At 40.2% G+C, this 21,099-nt stretch overlaps 1 protein-coding gene across 3 annotated transcripts in view; it reads right to left on the bottom strand.

Annotated features, from left to right (window-relative positions):
- Window positions 1-21,099, bottom strand: part of LOC132833370 (B-cell scaffold protein with ankyrin repeats-like) — a 290,257-nt gene that overhangs the window by 194,636 nt on the left and 74,522 nt on the right. For all 3 annotated transcript variants that reach the window (XM_060851590.1, XM_060851591.1, XM_060851592.1), the window contains one exon: window positions 18,259-18,401. In XM_060851590.1, the coding sequence (XP_060707573.1) occupies window positions 18,259-18,401 (143 nt within the window). The remainder of the gene's footprint in view (window positions 1-18,258; window positions 18,402-21,099) is intronic.

Here is a 21,099-nt window from a genome sequence, read left to right as displayed (position 1 = left end):
CCACGGTGTATCAGGTGTCAGGCCTTTGTGAGAGGATCTCATTGGCCATAGCTCCGTGGATGTGAAGCTCACCCCTGGATTTGGAATGCTGTGGGTTCAAACCCCAACTTCTCAGACTTTGCTCCAGAATCTAGGCTGAGATTCTGGTGCAATCTTGAGGGAGCACTGCCCTGTCAGAGGTGCTATCCTTAGGATGAGGCATTAAACCAGGATTCAGGATGATCTCTTTGGTGGGTGAAAAACCCAATGATTACTTACGCCTTTGCTACTTGTTAGATCTTGCTATTTACAAATTTGACTGCTTTGTTTCCTTTTTTCACAATGATAATACTTCACAAAATGCCATTGGTTGTAAAATTCTTTGAGGGATCTGGAGGTTGTGACAGGTGCTTTAGAAATAAATGCAAGTTCTATGATTCTGTAACTGTTTTTATATAGATATTTTTATTGAAAATTTAACATTTTTTTACAAGTTTACAAATAAAAAAAACCCAAGTATAAACATTGATATACAATTAAATCTTAAATAAATAATAACCAAAATTTATCAAACAAAAAATTACCGGGAGAAAAAAAACAAAACTCAACTAATCTAACCTACAACTAACCAGAGCGTATAATTCAGTCTGCTACATTATTCAAATAAAAGAAAAAAAAACATGGATAACACAGAAATTGGGTAGTGAGATACATGCTCAGAATGTATTAACATCAAATCGTAACAAAACCCGTATTCGTGCGGGATTCCTCTCCCAAGGGGCCCTGGACCAGCCAGGTTCGCCATCTCAATTAAATAAAAGCCCTGGTTAGGATGGCCGAAATATCTGTATTTGTGTAATTCAAGAAGGGCTGCCATATTTATGGAATAATGTGGTCTTTCGGTGCACCATATTTGTAAGGAAGTCGGGGGAATACATTCCATGATTAATCTGGGGTAGTTTGAAGGTCCAGGGGGGCCCTCAGCCACCCAGTTTACCAAAATACTTTTCCTGGCACAGAGAGAGAATAGAGAATACTCTCTTCCCGTGCATATCCAGGGAGGGTAAGTTCGAAAAGCCCAAAAGGAGAGATACAGGGTCCACTCTAATTTCCGTTCCTAAGAATTCTGTCTGAGCACTTGCTACTTTAGTCCAATTTACGGATCTTATGACAGGTCCATAAGCAATGTACAAGAGTGCCCACCTCTATTTTACATTTGGGACACATTGGAGATGCTCCTGCCTTAAATTTTGCCAATTAATCCGGTGCTATATGGGCCCTATGAAGTATCTTCAGCTGGATGGCCTGAGTTCTGTTGCAGATGGTGATTCTTCTGGCATTTTCCAAAGTGTCTTTCCACGTTTCTATAGAGATTTCCAGTCCCAAATCCTGATCCCATGTTTTAAACAAATTATCCATATCTCCCGATACTTCATCATGTAGTAAATGATAAATAGTGCTGACAGAAGATACCCCCATTGGCCGTAGCATTCTACACTCTCTATCTGATTTATAAAGACTATCTAATAATGTAGTCTTCTTCTGTTTGTAATCTCGAATTTGGAAGTATTGAAAGAGGTCTCCATTAGGTAATCCAAATTTCTGACGCAGCTGCTCAAAAGACATCAGGACCCCTTCCTTAAACAGATCCCCTAAACAGGAGATACCCCTGGATCTCCAGGGTTTGAAAGTGGCATCTGTAAGCCCCGATTGAAATCCCCATGCTCCCACTATCTAAGCATAGGGGGATATTTTATGGGAGTTGCCCTCATTTTGCCGCATTATATTCCAAGCTTTAATTGTGTTTAGTATTATAGGGTTTTTACAGTGATCCGTGATGATTTTCCTCTTGTCTGAAAATAAAAGGTTAATAAGTGGGCATTTTACTTGAGAAGCCTCGATGTCCAGCCAGATTGATTGCGGGTCAGACAAGACCCAATCAACTGGTAACTTAACAGGGAACTTAACTGATACTTCCTAAAATCTGGGAAATCCAATCCTCCCCTTGCCTGTGGAAGCTTTAGCTTCTTCAGCTTAATGAGGGGCTGTCTATGATTCTAGATAAAGGAACCCAACCAGCCATATAATTTACATAGTGCCAGCCTCGGCAGCATCACCGGGAGCATTCTCATAGGGTATAGGAGACGGGACAGGACATTCATTTTAATTAGTGCTATTCTACCCAGCCAGGAAATTGGAAGGTCTCCCCATCACAGGAGGTCCTGCCTTATCCTTTCCAGTAAATGCACAAAGTTAGCCTTGTATAGCTGGCCAAATACTGGGGTAATAAAAATGCCTAAGTATAAGAAACCCTCCAGGGACCACTGAAAGGGAAAGTGGGATCCATCCAATAAGTGGGATATACTAGCAAGGCCACCCATTAGCATAGCCTCTGATTTTGAGAAATTAATTTTATAGCCTGAAAATACACTAAATGTATTAATAACTTGGATTGAGAGGGGTACGGACATCAGGGGATTACTGAGAAATCGAAGAACATCATCTGCAGAAATGGTAATTTTATGTTTACCTGTACCAATCCTCGGGGCAGTTATATTAGGATCATCCCGTATAGCTTCTGCTAGTGGCTCAATTATTGGCACAAATAGCAATGGTGAGAGAGGACATCCCTGACGGCAGCCCCTATCCACACTGAAGCTATCCGAGCCTAATCCATTGGTAATCACAACTGTTTTGGGATTACTATACAGAGTTGAGACCCATTTGGTAAACACCTTTCCAATGTGGAAAACAAATTTGACCATTCAACCCTGTCAAATACCTTTTCTGCATCTAATGAGACTACTACTCCTGGTATCTTTCCCTTCCAACATTATTAGATGATCTACGTCCCTTAATAAACCCCGTCTGATCCTCCTTTATGATATGTGGCAATACCCTTTCTAGCCTCAATGCTAACGTTTTAGAGAGGATTTTAATGTAGAGAGGATCTACATTTAGCAAGGATATTGGTCTGTATGACGCACAATCTTCTGGGTCCTTTCCTTTTTTAAGGATAAGAGAAATATTTGCCTCTTTCAGCGAAGACGGGAGACAGCCCTGACTATATGAATAGTTATACATGTCCATAAGTGGACCAGCCAATATTCCTGTAAATTCTTTATAGAATTCAGCTTGAAAACCATCTGGGCCAGGTTCCTTATCGCTCTGAAGTTGCCTGGTTGTGTCAAGTATTTCTTGGATTGATAGGGGAGCATTCAAGACCGATACCTGTTCCGGAGTTAGGTCTGGAAAGGTCAGGTTTTTAAAAAATAGCTGCATCCTCCTAGTCCTGTCTTCGCAATCCTGCGATTTATATAAATCAGAATAAAATTTTCTAAAGATTGCGTGAATCCTTTTATGATCATGACTCAGAATACCCGTACTTTCCTTGCTCGACATGATAGTTTGAGGGGCCTTCTTTTTCTTTGCGAGAAATACTAAGTATCTACCAGGTTTATCGCCAAATTCATATAACCTTTGTTTTGCAAATAATATTTCCCTCTTAGCCGTTTGAGTAAGCATGGTGTTTAGAGCTGTCCTAAGGGCCGTACTCCTTTGTAATTTGATAACAGAAGGTCTGACAGCGTATGCTGTTTCAGCTGCTTTTAAGCGAGCTTCGAGCAGATGCTGTTGTTCTCCCTTTAATGTTTTCTGGTTGCTGAGTATGAGATGTTCAAACCTCACGCGCAAGCTTTGATGATCTCCCACATCATTGATGGGTTGCTAGCCGTACTTGAATTAATTTCTAAAAAAGTTTTAAATTCTTGAGAGAAGTACTTTACAAATTTACTATCTTTCATCAGGAAGCGGTCCATACGCCAATGCCGGGGGGGATGTCTCATTGTTCATCGCCTTGATTTCCATATACAGCAGCATGAACGGAAATTGCTATACTGCCTATTTTACAGGATGATATGGAACTTTTAAAAATCGAGGGGGCAAAAAACATATCGATTCTGGTACGACATTTATGAGGATTGGAGAAAAAAGAAAAATCTCTGCCCTGTGGGTGAAGGCATCTCCATACATCTACTAGTCCTAATTCTTTGTTCAGATCCACCAATTGTCTGGATCTGGGAGATACTCCTGCAGTACTCTTGGGAATCCTATCTATTTCTGGGTCCATAATACAATTAAAGTCTGTGCTGGGGGGCAACACAAATTTAAAATCCCATATTCCTCTCCATTTATAAGGGTTTTAATCAGAATATATCGTCCAGATTCGTCTTTTATCTGATTTAGGATTTTGAAAGGGAAATTCTTCCGAATAAGAATAACAACTCCCCTGCTTTTTGTGCTGAAAGAAGAGAAAAAGGCCTGATCAAATCCAACCTGTCATAATTTCAAGTGTTCTTTATCCCATAAGTGTGTCTCCTGTAGGAGAGCTATATCAACCCTTTCTTTCTTGAGGTTTGATAATGTTTTCTTCCTTTTGACTGGTGAATTACTCCCCTTGACATTCCAGGTGCACCACTTAACCAACTGATCAACCATAATCGTTCGAGCAAGTCCAAGACCCCTCGGGAGGGGAAACCCTATCCAGAACATCCTGAGCATAGAGCATTTAAAATTCACAAAAATAAAGGCTCTTTAATACACTCATCAATATAATGAAAAACTATTTCTAAATAAAAAAATATAAAATGTATTTAAATGGAGATTTTCCCCCTTGTTCCCAGGGGTATCACTTCCTTTCCAAAAGTCCATCATATCCTCTCCCAACCAGTGCCCCACCCTTGACCCAGGCGCCTCTCGATAGGATGAAGAAAATTCAATATACTACAGAGCTAGAGTTAACAGTGAGCACCCTACCCCCTACCCCGACCCCACACCAACACCAACACCTGGATACATTTGGTAATGTTAATACCATGTATAAACATGCATAAAATTACAGCCTCAACAAGTAATAATTAAATATAATAATACAAAATAACAGGGGAAAACAAACCCACTCCTAAAGACAGAAAGAAAATAGGATAAGGTAACCACCTCCCCCCACCAACATTAACCAAACCCCCCGGCCTATATATAAAAAAAGGGGAGAAAATCGCTAAGTAGAGAACAAATAAACAAATCCCCTCCCCACCCCCTGAAGATAATATAAAAGAGTAAGGTTAAAAAAAGGGATTAATATAAAAAGAAAGGGGGGGGCGTAAAGCAGAGTGGGGGAGAGCAAAACAACATCAATTAATTCATACAATTTATCTAAGAGTCCAAACATTCCTTGGCCTTTTTCGGCGATCCGAAGTTATACACGGACCCTTCATTGTTAAAACACAGCGTTGCTGGGTAGCACAAGGAGTACTGAATATTTAAGTCCCTTAAACACTTCTTCGCTTCATCAAATGCCTTCCTCTTTCAGACCAGAGCTGGGGAAAAGTCCTGGAATAACATAATCTTGGATTCTTTATAAATCATGGTTGGGGATCTTTCCCAAGATTTCTGGAAGCTTCTAAGAGCATCTGCCTCTCCTTTAGCTCTGCAGCCGGAACAGGACCGGGCGGGGGCGCTGGTTCGAGCCGGGCCCGCATACTGCAACCCGGTAGGCCCATTCCACCCTTACCTAGCCTGATCCAGCCTCCAGATTTAAAAACTGTGGAAGTCACTGTTCGAAGGTACAGACTCCGATTCTGCTGTACTCTCGGAGGTCACGGCCTTTAGTCCACTCCTCCGACTCAGTGCTCAATTTCCTAGATGTCTCGGTCGTACTTTTGTAGCACGGCCGAGAGTGAGTCCCATCGGCTCCGGGACTCTTCGATGAGGGCGTCGATTTTTGCATCGAGTTTAGAGATGATTTCCATGAGGCTCGCCCCCGTAGGTAAGTCCCCCGGGGCGGCTGCGGATGCCTCTGCTGCAGCTGGAGAGGGTGGGGGAGGGGTTCCTGCCCGCTGAGAACTGCGGGCTCTCTTCCCTTTAGTCATTTTTACTCGAGATTAAATTGTTTAAATTCAGTACTGAGCAACTAATTACATTAAGTAAAAACTATTTTTGAATGATTTGGTGAGTGTGGTGGAGGCGGGTGACCCACTTTGCCCAAGTCTTGGGAGGAGCAGTATAGACTCAGACTTGCTGGGTAGCCGCCATCTTGGATTCCCCCCTTAACATTCTTAACTCATGCCCAATCAAGAAACATTTCCCTTCTCAGGCAGATCAAGTCAAATGTAACATTGTGTGTCATGTTTTAATGCAGAAAGTGCAGTGTAGCGATGATAATGGGAGAGACTTTAGTATGATCTCCATGGATAGAGAAGGAGAATCAGGGAAGGGATGTTTGAAGAAATACAACTGTTGCATAATGCAATGGCTGGCACACCTCAGTCATGTGACCTCTACCTTTGCTGTAACTTGCTTTTACTTTAGTCTGTGGCTAAACATGAAACCAGAAATGTAAAGATGACATTAAGTGAATTTTCAGAGCTGTTAAGAGAGCTCCTGTAAAGAAAAAAAAAGGTAGATTTAAAACTATGGTCTGCAATGTTGAATTACTGAGTCAGATTGACTTTAACTTTTCCACTTGATGATTTGAAAACTAAAGGAGACATCACAGAGAATTGGAATTTATACCAATGAGATTTTGCATTATGCTAAAAGATATTCCAAGCCAAAAAATGAGCAACATATTGGAAAAAAGGAGATAAATTTACAAAAAAAGAAAGCATGTTCATGTTTTAGATTACTTACAGTATGTAAACAAGCCCTTCGGCCCAACAAGTCCTCACTGACCTGCCGAAGCGCAACCAACCCAGACCCATTCCCTTACATTTCACCACTTCACCTAATACTACGGGCAATTTAGCATGGCCAATTCACCTAACCTGCACATTTTTGAACTGTGGGAGGAAACTGGAGCACCTGGAGGAAACCCACACAGACACAGGGAGAATGTGTAAACTCCATACAGTCAGTCGCCTGAGGCGGGAATTGAACCCGGGTCTCTGGCGCAGTGAGGCAACAGTTTTAACCACTGTGTCACCGTGCTGCCCATAATTTCTGAAGATCTTATGGCTTATGGTGTACAGCACAAACACTTGCACAGATTAGTTGGGCTGAATGGTTTATTTCTATGCTATGCATTATGTGTATGATATGACAACAGTAGCTACACTCCAAATGGATGTAAAATATTTTGCTTTAGAAATGCAAGTTATTTCTCTTCCTAACAGATGATGCACTCTCCAAATCAGAATATGTGGGAAGGTGGAAACTGTCAACAAGAGAGTGGTAAGCACAACCCTCTTGACAGGAAGGTTCACATTCATTGACAAAGAAGTCCTGCTGTACTTCATACAATCATCAAGAAATCTTTCAACTACTTCTGGCAAGTTTATCTATTACTGTAAATGGGTGTCAACACATGGCTAAAAGGGATATCGACAGTTTGCTATCTTCGGGATTCTAGTGTGTGAAAGGTTAAGGGAATTGTCCTAATAGCCAAATAAATTAGTCCAATTAGCCATTCACATAAAGTGTGATGTCCATACATCAAACTGAAGCCATCTCAGTGCTGTATTAATTAACTTTATCAGTTCATGAATCATTTAATCTATGAAAAAAATCACTTCTGGCCAATATTGAAAGCTGTAGTCACCAAAATATATTAACGTATGTGTCAGTGTTACGGATAATATTCTATTTGAGGTTTTACAGTTGCAGAATCTCCTTCCTCTAATCTCCAAGATAATCGAGTAAAATATAAAAAATTTTACTATTGGATTTAAAATGAACCGATTCAATTTGCCTAACTTAGTACTGAATTTCATGTTTATAAAGATATTGAAGGGATAATTTTAACTTACAGCAGTGGGAGAGATTTCTTGGAGTAAACCTGCTGAATTTTTCTGCTAACAGAACATAGAACGGTACAGCACAGAACAGGCCCTTCAGTCCACAGTGTTGTGCCGACCATTGATCCTCATGTAAGGTAAACCTAATGTACGAACCCTCAAATTTCTGTGACCATATGCATGTCCAGCAGTCTCTTAAATATCCCCAATGACCTTGCTTCCACAACTGCTCTTGGCAACACATTCCATGGTCTCACAACTCTCTGTGTAAAGACCCTGCCTCTGACTTCCCCTCTATACTTTCCACCAAACAGCTTAAAACTATGACCCCTTGTATTAACAATTTCTGCCCTGGGAAATAGTCTCTGGCTATCAACTCTATCTATGCCTCTCATTATCTTGTGCACCTCAATTAGGTCCCCTCTCCTCCTTTTCTCCAATGATAGAAGTCCGAGCTCAGTCAACCTCTCTTCATAAGATAAGCCCTCCATTCCAGGCAGCATCCTGGTAAACCTCCTCTGAACCCTCTCCAAAGCACCCACATCTTTCCTATAATAGGGCGACCAGAACTGGACACAGTATTCCAAGTAAGGTCTAACCAAAGTTTGATAGAGCTGCAACAAGGTCTCATGGCTCTTAAACTCAATCCCCCTGTTAATGAAAGCCAAAACACCATATGCTTTCTGAATATTTTCTACTTTCTCCTAGTTTTTTTTGTTTTCACATTTTTATTAGTTTCAAAGAAAACCAAGAAATTGAATTTTGATTTCAATAAAATGCAGGAATTACTTCTTTAAGAAACGTGCATTTTTGTGATACCTTTTACTTATTCTCTAAATGTTTCAAGACAGATTCATATCCATTTTAATTAGTTTTATAACTTGAATTTGAAAAGTATGATACTCTGATGAGACATGAAATCCCAACTGCTGTCCTCTCAGGTGGATATGAAAAGATTCTTTGGTACAATTTTGAAGCATATCAAGGGAACTATGCTTCCCCTGCATAGTAACTGAAGTAGGCCATTCAGCCCCTTGAGTCTGTTTCACCATTCAATGAAATCATGGCTGATGAGTGGTATAAGGTCATACACCTGTCTTTGGCCCATATCCCTTAATACCCCTGCTAAACAAAAATTTACCTACTTGAGATTTAAACTAATAACTCATCTAGCATCAACTGCTTCTTGTGGAAGAGAATTCCAAACATCTGACACACTTTGTGTGGAGAAAGTGTACAGCAAGCTTGCCTTCATTGCTCAGACCATTGAGTTTCAGAGTTGGGGCTTTATACCTAAGTTGTGCAGGACGTTGGTGAGACCGCTTTTGCAGTACTGAGTGCAGGTCTGGTTGCCCTGCCATAGGAACAATATTATTAAATTGAATGGGGTTCAGAAAAGATTTGCCAGTATGTTGCCAGGACTGGTGGATTTGAATTAAAGGGAGAGGCTGGATAGGCTGAGACTTTTTCATTGGAGTGTAGGAGGTTGAGAGGTGACCTTATAGAGGTTTATAAAATTGTAAGGGACATAGAAACGGTGAATAGCAAAGGTCTTTTCCTTAGGGTGGGGCAGTTCAAAACTAGGGGGCACATTTTTAAGGTGAGAAAAGGAAGATATAAAAGGGTGTTCTTGTACATCAGTCAATGAAAGCAAGCACGCAGGTACAGCAGACAGTGAGGAAAGCTAATGGCATGCTGGCTTTCATAACAAGAGGAATTGAGTATAGAAGCAAAAAAGGTTCTTCTGCAGCTTTACAGGGTCCTGGTGAGACAGCAGCTGGAGTATTGTGTGCAGTTTTGGTCTTCAAATTTGATGAAGGACATTCTGGCAATTGAGAGAGTGCACTGTAGGTTCACGAGGTCAATCCTGGAGTGGTGGGATTATCATATGTTGAAAGATTGGAGCATCTGGCCTTAGTTTAGAAGGATGAGAGGGGATCTGATTGAGACATATAAGATTATTAAAGGATTGGATACTCAGGAGGCAGGAAACATGTTTCCGCTGATGGGTGAGTCCGGAACGAGAGGACACAGTTTAAAAATAAGGGGTAGGCCATTTAGAATAGAGCTGAGGAGACGCTTCTTCACCCAGAGAGTGGTGGGTGTGTGGAATGCTCTGCCCCAGAGGGCAGTGGAGGCCAAGTCTCTGGATACTTTCAAGAAAGAGACGAATAGACCTCTTAAAGATGGTGGAATCAAGGGTTGTGGGAACAAGGCAGGAACAGGATACTGATTGTGGATCATAATGAATGGTGGTGCTGGCTCGAAGGGCCGAATGGCCTACTCCTGTATCTATTGTCTATGGACCTAAGGGGTAGCTTTTTTTACACAGAGAATGGTTCAGATGTGAAATAAACTGCCAGAGGAAGTGGTAGTTGCAGGTACAATTACAATACTTAAGACATTTGGGAAGGTACTTGAATGGGAAAGGTTTAGAGGGATATGGGCCAAATGCAGGCAAGTGGGACGAGTTTAGTTTGGGAAACTTGGTCAACATGGATGAATTGGATGGAAGGGTCTGTTTCTGTGCTGTATGACTTTAGGACTCTGCGTGATTCTGAATGGTTTGGCCCTAAATTTTAGACTATGTCCCTTGTTCTAGAATTTTCAACCAGTAGAAATAGTTTCTCTTCATCTACTCTGTCTTTTCCAGTTAATATGTTGAAGACTTTGATCAGATCACACCTTAACCTTCTAAATTCTAGAGAAACAGGCCTAATTTGTCTAGTCTCACATCATAACTTAACCCTTGAAGTCCAGGGATCATTCTTGTAAACCCACGTTGTACTCCCTCCTGGGAGGATATCTCCTTCCTTGGGTGTACTGCCCAGATTCGCTTATATTACTTCAAGTGGATTCTAGCCAGGGTTGTCTGTAACTGCAGCATAAAGTCTATTCTCTTATACTCCAGGCCTCTAGACATTGTGTATATGTATGTAACATATATATGTTTTCTCCCAACGTCTTGGGGCCAATATTTCTCCCTGAATTAAGATTGTAGAAAAAAATAATTGTCACAATTTCATTGCTGTTTGGGAGATCTTGTTATGTACATTACAATAGTGGTCTCACTTAAAGGATGTTCATAAGTCATGTTAGGGAATTGTGTAAACCCACGTTGTACTCCCACCTAGGAGGAAATCTCCTTCCTTGGGTGTACTGCCCAGATTCGCTTATATTACTTCAAGTGGGTTCTAGCCAGGGTTGTATGTAACTGCAGCATAAAGTCTATTCTCTTATACTCCAGTCCTCTAGATATTGTGTATATGTATGTAACATATATGTGTTTTCTCCCAGCGTCTTGGGGCCAATATTTCTCCCTGAATTAAGATTGTAGAAAAAAAATAATTGTCACGATTTCATTGCTGTTTGGGGGATCATGTTATGTACATTACAATAGTGGTCTCACTTAAAGGATGTTCATAAGTCATGTTAGGGAATTGTGTAAACATTTGAAAAGAATATATATAAGGCTATTATGCAAGGTGGAATGGAACCAATGAGATAACTTCTTCAAAGGCCAACTGGCTCCTTCTGTGCTAAAGGAAGAAAAGGACAGGATCGGTTTTGTAATAATCACAAATAGTACTTATGAAGTGAATACATTATGATTGGATCACATGTGCTGGTTTGAATATGATTGGATAATATAGTCATGTCTTCTAACCTAGAATGTAGACTATGTTAACAAATATCGATGAGTAAATCTAAAACCTTTTGATTCAAAACAGGTTATCTTTAGAAATGCTATAAGACCATTATTTTTGTTATCAAGTTTGATCGATGTGTCACTTTGGTTGTGCACACCTCCCGTATCTGCATGAATAAATGTTTGCACAAAGAAACCGAGTCTTGTCTGGTCTTAAGGAGGAATGAAGGGATAAAATCACTCCTTCATATACAATACTATGAAATTTACATACAGTAGATTCAATTATCTCTCAGCTTAATTTCTAACTGTGATAGACATTGGACATATTTGCCACTAGACTCAAATCCACACCTTGGCTTAAATTACTAAGCACAGTGAGCATCAGTATAAAACAGGCTCACATAACCAAACACAGGAACAATGTCCTATGAACAATGTAGCTCTGCTTGAAAATACACTGATGCTGCACCTTAGCTGAGCTAGAAATAGTGAGTGTAAAATATAAAGTATCCAATGAAAAAACAATTCAATCAATTATTTGTAATCTCGGTCCCTTCACTTTACATATTTGTTCCATCACCACATATGCATATAGATAATACCACCTAAACAGAATAACACCACAAACAAAATGATTCATTGTTTCTTTCTGTACTACATTTAACTACATTAGCGTAGACTTCCTTAAAACTTTACTTCCGTATCAAATTATCTTTCAGTGATGGTACATTTTTCTGTGTTGAGTTCATGGAATTTATGATGCAAGGGAGCATTTTGTCTGTTCTGCGTTTTTACAAAAAAAAACTTGTATTTCTGTAAAACCTTTCTTGACTTCATGATACACCAAGTGCTTTACATTTTAAAGAAATCCTTTTTTGAAGAAAATGAATATGGGAAACACATAGTAGGTTAGGCAGCAACCATGGCAGGAAACACAGAGTTCATGTTTCAGGTTGATGACCATACTGATGAAGGTGCTGATCTCATTTAAGATTTCCCACATCTGGGATATTCAGTTGTTGTGTTGAAATATGTTTTTGAAGAATGGTCACCATCATAGGGAACACAGCAGCCAATTTGCACACAGCAATCTCTCAACAACTGCAATGTGGTAATAATCAGATAGCATGCTTTTGCAGGTCTGATTGAAACACAAATATTGGCCAAGACACCATGGATAACTCAATATAAGATCAATACAAATAATCCACTCCCCCTACTCATTATCAACAGCCTTGCATTTCTTTTTCTTTTTAAAGCATTTATCCTATTCTGCTTTGAAAATTATTATTGAAACTGCTTCCACTGTCCTTTCACGCAGAACATTCCAGATTATAACAATTCATTGCATAAAAAACAATTCTCATCTTCCTATATTTTTGGTCAATTAACTTGAATTAGTGCCTTCTAGTTACCATGATCCCACTAATAGAAACAGCTTCTCGTTACTTAATCAAAACTCAAAGTTGAACATCCCAAGTAAGAATACTGCTTTAGTCACCTTCCCTTAGCTTAAGTTCATAGTAATAGAAGCAGGAGTAGGCTATTTGGCCCGTCAAGCCTTCTTTGCCATTCATTACAATCATGATTGATCTATCCATTGTCTCAACTCCTCCTACCTGCGTTATCCCCATAACCCTTAATTCACCTACCATGCAAAAACCCATCCAACTGTGCCTTGAATATATTTAATGAAGCTGCCTGTACTGCTTCCTTAGGCAGAGAATTCCATAGACTCACTACTCTCTGGGAGAATCAGTTCCTCCTCAACTTTGTCCTAAATCTATTCTCTTAGTCCCTTAGTCCTAGTCTCACCCACCAACAGAAATACCTTGCCTGCCTCTATCTTATCCATCTCTCATAATTTCATTGGTTTCTATAAAGATCCCCTCTCATTCTTCTAAATTCTAGCGAATACAGTCCCAAGTGGCTCAACCTGTGCTCACAGGGTAAGTCCCTCATCTCCGGAATCAACCTGGTGAACCTCCTCTCACCACCTCCAAAGCCAGTATATTGTTCCTCAAGTAAGGAGACCAGAACTGCGCACAATACTCCAGGTGTGGCCTCACCAACACCTTGTCCAACCTCCTTGCTCCTAAATTCAATCCCTCTAGCAATGGAAGCCTTCTGTTTGCCTTCTATTTGCCTTCCTGATTACCTGTTGCATCTGCAAATCAACTTTTAGCAATTCATGTGCAAGCATTTCTAAGTCCCTCTGTACAACAGCATGCTTCAATATTTAAATAATACCCTGACCTACTATTTTTATTTCCAAAGTGGATAACCTCACATTTATCAACATTATACTCCATCCGCCAGACCTTTGCCCAGTCACTTAAGCTATCTAAATCTCTCTGCAGACCCTCCAAATCCTCTGCACAGTTTGCCTTTCTATTCAATTTAGTGTCATCAGCAAACTGGGACACGTTACACTTTGTCTCCTCTTCCAAGTCATTTGTATATATCATGAACAGTTGCAGGTCCAACACGGACTCCTACGGCATCCTGCTGACCACTGATCTCCAACCAGAGAAACACCCATTTATCCCAATTCTCTGCTTTCTACTGGTTAACCAGTCCTCTATCCATCCTACTACATTTCCCACAACTCCATGTATTTTTACCTTATGGAGGAGTCTATTATGTGGCACCCTATCAAACACCTTCTGAAAATCCAAAAAAACAACATCCACCCATTCCCCTCCATCCATAGCACTTACCACAATCTCAAAAGAACTTCAAGAAGTTTATCAAACACAACCTTCCCTTCCTGAATCCATGCTGCAACTGTTTGATGGAACCCATTCCATCTAGGAGTCACACTATTGCTTCTTTAGTGATAGCCTCCAGCATTTTTCCAACTACAGATGTTAAGCAAACTGGCCTATAGTTACCTGCCTTTTGCCTACACCCTTATTTAAACAGTGGCATGACATTTGCTGTCTTCCAGTCCGCTGGGACCTGTCTGGAGTCCAGTGTATTTTGGCAAATTACCACTAACGCATCTACTACAACTTCCACCATTTCTTTCAGCACCCTGGGATGCATTCCATTAGGACCAGGGGACTTATCTACCCTTAGACCCTCACGTTTCCTCAACACCACCCCTTTAGTGATAACAACTGAATCCCCCATCATATCCTAAATATCATTCTTTGGCATGTTAGACATATCTTCCACTGACACAAAGTAGTTATTCAAGGCCTCAGCCATTTCAGCATTACCCGACATTAATTCCCCCTTCTTACCCTGCAAGGGACCTACCCCTACTTTAGCCACCCTTTTCCATTTTATATATTTATAAAAGCTTTTCCTACCTGTTTTTATATTCTGTGCTAGTTTGCATTTATAATCTATCATTTCTTTCTTTATTGCTTGCTTCGTGGTTCTTTGCTGCTTTTTAAAGTTTTATTAATTTTCCTGTTTCCCACTACTCTTGGCTACCTTGTTAGCCTGAGTTTTTAACTAGATGCCTTCCTTTATTTCCTTGGTTATCCAAGGCTGGCTCTTCCTACCTTTGCTATCCTTGTTTTTGACTGGAATATACTTTACTTGAGCACTGTGAAAAATCTCTTTGAAAGTCCACCACTGTTCCTCAACTGTTCAACAATATAACTTCTGTTCCCAGTCTAATCTAGCCAACTCCTTCCTCATCCCATTATAGTCCCCCTTATTTATCTCAACACCCTGGTTTTAGATGATAGCATTTCACCCTCCATTTGTATCCGAAATTCAATCATACTATGATCACTCTTTCCAAGAGGATCCTTAGCTAGGAGATCATTAATTTTAGCTGTCTTATTACACAGGACCAGATCTAAGATTGCATGCTTCCTTGTAGCTTCGGTAACAAGCTGTTCAAGAAAGTTATTACAGATGTGTTCTATGAACTCCACTTCAAGATTGCCCCTACCGACTTGATTCGGCCAATTAACATGCATGTTAAGGTCCCTCATGACTACTGCCGTCCCATTCTTACATATGTCAGATATTTCTTGATTGATTGCCTGTGCCACTTGAGCATTATTATGGGATGGCCTATAGACTACTCCCACAGTGACTTCTACCCCTTACTATTCCTGATCTCTACCCAAATAGATTCAACATTTTGCTGCTTGATTCTAATTAAGGATTCTCATCCTTAATTAAGAGTGCGACCCCACCTCCCTTACATTCCTGCCTATCCTTCCTAATTACCTGTTACCCTTGGATATTTAAATTTGCAGTCATCACCATCCTGCAATCATGTTTCTGTAATGGCAACTAAATCATACCCCTTTGTACTGATTTTGAGAGGTGCTACAACTGCTCATCAGACTGATAGCTGGAGTAAAGATACTGTTCAATTCAGAGAGATTGAATGGAATGGATTTGGATTTTCTTGAGTTTGAAAGAATCAGAGGCAATCTCAATGAAATATATAAAAGTCTCAGAGGGTTTGAGAGGGTCAATGCTGAGAGGGATTTCCACTCTGGCTGAAGAATCAACAATCCTGGCTATAGTCTCAGAATAAGGAGTTGGCTATATAGAGCTGAGGTGAGGAGAAATTTATTCACTCAGAAGTGGTGAATTTTTGGAAGTCTCTAATCTAAATATCTGTGGATACTAATTTTTTGAAATTATTCTATTCTGAGACAGTTAGATTTTTGGACTTGAAATGAATCAAGAACATGGGGACCAGGCAGGATATATGAACGATTAGCCGTGATCATTTGGAATGTTGAAGCAAGCCCGCAATTCCTGTTTCTATTCTTAGAACTCGTTACTGAACTTTCTATAGGGAAAATCACATCTTATCAACTTGAGGAAGTTACCAAAAGATTGACAAGGCAAAGCAGTAGACACTGTTTACTTGGACTTTAGTAAACCCTTTGACAAAGTTCTGCACAGCAAACTAATAAGTTAAGTTAGGTCACATGGGATTCAGGTTGAGCTTGCAAACTGGATACATAATTGGCTTGATAGCAGGAGGTAGAGAGTGGTGGTGGGGGTTGTTTTTCAGACTGGAGGCCTGTGACCAGTGGTGCTCTACAAGGATCAGTTCTAGGTCCTCTTTTGTTTGTCATTTATATAAATGATTTGGACATGAATACCAAAGGCATATTGAAGATTACAAAGAAATCTTGATCAAATGATCAAAGGGCTGAAAAATGGCAGATAGAGTTCAATCTGGATAAATGCAAGGTATTGCATTTTGGCACAACAAACAAAGGTAGGGCTTATAAAAAATAATGGTAGGGCTTTGGCTAGTGTTGCAGAACTGTGAGACCTAGGGGTTCAGGTACATAATTCTTTGATGTTTGCCTCACTTTTAGACAGGGTGGTTAAAATGGCATTTGGCATGCTTGCTTTCATTGTTCAGTCCTTTGAGTATAGGAGTTGGTAAGTCACATTGAGGTTAGACAAGACATTGGTGAGACCTCTTCTGGAACACTGTGTCCAGTCTGGTCGACCAGTTATAGGAAGGATATTGTTTGGAGGATTTCAAGACAAAGGGGTACATTTTTAAGGTGACAGGAGAGAGATTTAAAAGAGACATGGGGGCAAACATTTTTTTTACACAGGGTGGTTCATGAATGGAATGAACTTCCTGAGGAAGTGGTGCATATGGGTACAATTACAACGTTTAAAAGACAATTGAAAGTACACGAATAGGAAAGTTTTGGATGGATATGTGCCAGGAGCTGTCAGGTGGGACTAGTTTAGTTTGGGATTATGTTTGGCATGGACTGGATGGACGGAAGTGTCCGTTTCTGTGCAGTGTGACTGTGACAGCAATCCTAGTTTCTTCAGTCTCGCTATGTAAATAAAATCCCTTTACCCAATTTTAACAAATTTTCTCTGCATCTCCTCCAGGGATTTGAAATGTGGTGTCTAGTTGGAAATTTGCATCTGTTCCCAGAAATTTATTTACATTTGGTGTTTCTTCTAGTGAGAAAGTTTTTCACTATATTGAGCCAATTTTGGTTAGACCACATCTGGAGTATACTGTACAAAATTGGTTTCTTTATTTGATGAAGAATGAAAATGCATTGGATACAGTTCAGGGAATATTTATTAGACTCCTAGCTAGACCAGGTGCATGTTCTTATAAAGAAAGGTTGAACAGGCTGGGCTTGTATCTAATGGAGTTTAGAGAGTAAGAAATGACTTGATTGAAATATGTAGGATGTGGAGAGATGGTATCATGAAAGATTCTAGAACTAGAAGTCACTGTTTAAAAATAAGTGGCCAAGTTAAGACAGGTGTGGAGTATTTTTTTCCTCAGGTGGTTGAGTGTCTTTGGAACACTCTTCCTCATATGACAATGGAAGCAGAATCCTTGGATATTTTAAAGGAAGCAAGCTGAAAAGTTATTGAGCATTGGGGGAATGATTAGATTAGATTACTTACAGTGTGGAGACAGGCCCTTTGGCCCAACAAGTCCACTGACCTGCCGGAGAGCATAACCAGTTCACCTAACCTGCACATATTTTGGACTGTGGGAGGAAACCGGAGCACCTGAAGGAAACCCACGCAGACACTGGGAGAATGTGCAAACTCCACACACAGTTGCCTGAGGCGGGAATTGAACCAAGGTCTCTGGCGCTGTGAGGCAGCAGTGCTAACCACTGTGCCACCATGCTGCCCATAATGTGAGTAATCAGAAGGAACAGCCGCAATCTGACTCCAAGCAGGATCAAGGGGCTGAGTGGCCTACCCATGCTTTTAATTCATATGTTCATAAATTGGTCCAATCTGAGGAAAATGTTCCAATTTCCTCAGATTGGACCAACTTAAAAACATATGTATAATTTTCCTCTTGGAACATCTTTTGATTGGCAGTATTTTTCATACCTGACAGATGAATTCCATTGGATCAGCTGTTCTTATTAGCAATCGTTCAATTTCTTCCATTGGAGTGTAGTACAAAACTTCAGCCTGGGCTATCCTTACACCTCCACAATAAAGGTTCATTGTCACTGGGCCAGCAGGGAGATCTGTAAAACAGGAACTGCTGTAAACAGAGAGAACTGAACTTCTAAAGCACTTCCCACAGTCACAGGACATCCCAAAATGCTTTCAGCCCATGAAGTACTTCTGAAGTGTTAACCCTACTGTTAGAAATAAGGCAGCTGATCTGCACACGGCAAGCTCCCATAAACAACGATTGGTACTGATTAGACCATCTTTCAAATAATGCCCTACAATTTGTTTTATTGTATCTGCACCTGACAGGGCAGAAGGGAGAGTATATCAATATCTAATTTTAAATACAGCATCTCTAACAGTGCAGCACCTTCTCCAAGGTGTTGACTTTCTTCCTAAAGTGGTGTGCCCAGAAATGAACACAATATTCCAGTGGTGACCCTAACCAGTCTACAACTGGAAATGCCACAAAATATTTTTGTTATAAGATTTATTTTTTTATTGTTCTTTACAGGACTAACCTTTAAACAGTGGCAACCATGTCTCTTTAGAAAACCCTCTAACTCAGGAGTGTCTGGGTTCAAGTTCCAGCGCACAATCCAAATTGCACTGTCAGAAGTGTTATATTTTTGAGGGAAGGTCCTGCTTGCCCTCTCTGATGGGTGTAAATGATCCAATGATATTATTTCGAAGAGGAAAGAGATTTCTCTAAAGAGTCCTACTCAATAGTTATCATTCAACCAAAATCACTACAAACAGATATCTGATCTTATCACGTTGCAGTTTGGGGGACCCTACTCACTGAAGGTTTTCAGCAGCGTTTCCCATATTACAACAGTGACCAAACTTCAAAACAAATTTCATTGGACATTGCCAGTGGCCAGGGAAGCAAGTTTTTTTTTAAAAAATTTAGTTAGAGATAGAGATAATCTGTTCTAGAGTGATATCAGGAAACAATACATCATTAAAAGGGAGTGAAAATATAGAACTCACTTCATCAAAAATGCTGAGGGGGGGATCAGCTGAAATTTTGAAATTTGAAATTGATAGGTCATTGTTTGGCAAGCATCTTAAAGCTTTTGGAACTAGGGTGAATGAGTGGAATTAAGATGCAGATCATGCATGATCTAATTAAATAACAAAACATGCTTTAGGGGCTGAATAGCATCCTCCTATTTCTGTCTTCCCTTGACTACTTAGCTGACCCATCCAGGTATTTGTCTCCAACGCTGTGGAAATATGTGCAAGTTTCAATAGTTAACCTAACACTGAAGTGGCTTTTCATAAGGAGTGACACTTTGCAAACTTGAGCAGCTCTGAACTGTATTTTCCCACAAATCACTCACTCTGGTAATTGAGTCTTTGCATTGCATCAGTTACAATCCAAGTTTCCATTACAGAACTCATCACAAGCTGGTGAAACAACTTTGGCACTTTAGAATGGAAAGTTGGAGTCAGATTTACAATGGGTATACAACATCTCAGAAACAACACTCTGAAACTTACAGTTTTCCAAAGGACAGTTCTGAAGTGCCCAGGAAAGCTGTAATGTAATGTTTGGAAAGTGGGCAGTCTACCTTACAGAATGGTTCATTTGGAAAGTAGCTGCTCACTTGAGCCTATGTTGTGGTTTAAAATGAATGCTCAATGTGAGAATTACTTTTCAGGATCTCGGAATGAATGATCTTTTGTTTCTGAAGCATCTATCTTTCCTTATTAGGTCCACTGTCAAGCACACCAGCATGTTAGGCTGCTGCTTTTCCTTCTCTGTGTAAATTGTCTATAAAAAGCAAGGCAAATCTAATCCAGCCAATTACTATCCCATCAGTCTACTCTAAATCATAAACAAAATGATGGAAGGCATAATTGACAGGGCCATCAAGCAGAACTTGCAATGACCTAATCAATAACGCCAACTATGATTTCCTCTAGACTCACCCAACTCCTGACCTCATTACAGCCTTGGTCCAAACAAGGACAAATGAGCTGAATTCCAGAGGGGAGGTAAATGTGATGGCCCTTGGCATCTGGGCCACATTTGACCAAATGTGGCCTCAAGAAACACAACCAAATCTAAGAATTGGAGGAAATTCTCAACTGGAGTCTATCTGGCATAAAGGAATACAGTTATGGTTTTTGTGGGTCAATAATCTTAGCTCCAAGATATAACTGCAGGAGTTCAGCTGGGTAGTATATCGGGCCCAATTATCTTTCGTTGTTTTATCAATCACGTTCTTTCCATAACAATGGTGCAGGATGGATGAATTCCCTGGATGCGGAGTCTAAATTCTAGGGATTATAGATACAAACAGGAGTGTGATGATGACCAGTTAATGTGCTTAAATGATTTTGGTTGAGAATAAATACTAGCCAGAACACAGCACAGAGTCCTCCACCAAAGAAGCAAAGAATTGCGGATATTGAAATAAAAACAGGATTTACTGGAGAAACTCAGCAGGTCTAACAGCATCTGTGGAGACAAAGCAGAGTCAATGTTTCGGGCCAATGGACTCAAAACATTAATTTTGCTTTTTCTTTGCAGATGCTTCCAGATCTGCTAAGTTTCTTCAGCAATTGTTTTTGTTAATGAACTCCCTTGCTTGTCTTCAAATATCGCCGTGGATTATTTTCTATCAATGTGCAAGGGTTGAAGGTTCTCGCACTGAAAAGGCAGCATCTTGAATACTACAGCAGCATCTTGAATCTTCAACAGTGCAGCGTTCCCTCAGTACTAACTGTCTAACAGGGCAGTGCTCCCTCAGTATTAAC

Source organism: Hemiscyllium ocellatum, chromosome 36 (genome assembly GCF_020745735.1).
Source record: "Hemiscyllium ocellatum isolate sHemOce1 chromosome 36, sHemOce1.pat.X.cur, whole genome shotgun sequence".
Lineage (NCBI taxonomy): Eukaryota > Metazoa > Chordata > Chondrichthyes > Orectolobiformes > Hemiscylliidae > Hemiscyllium > Hemiscyllium ocellatum.
The sequence above is the reverse complement of the archived record's forward strand: the minus strand, read 5'-3'. Positions and strand labels throughout refer to the sequence as shown.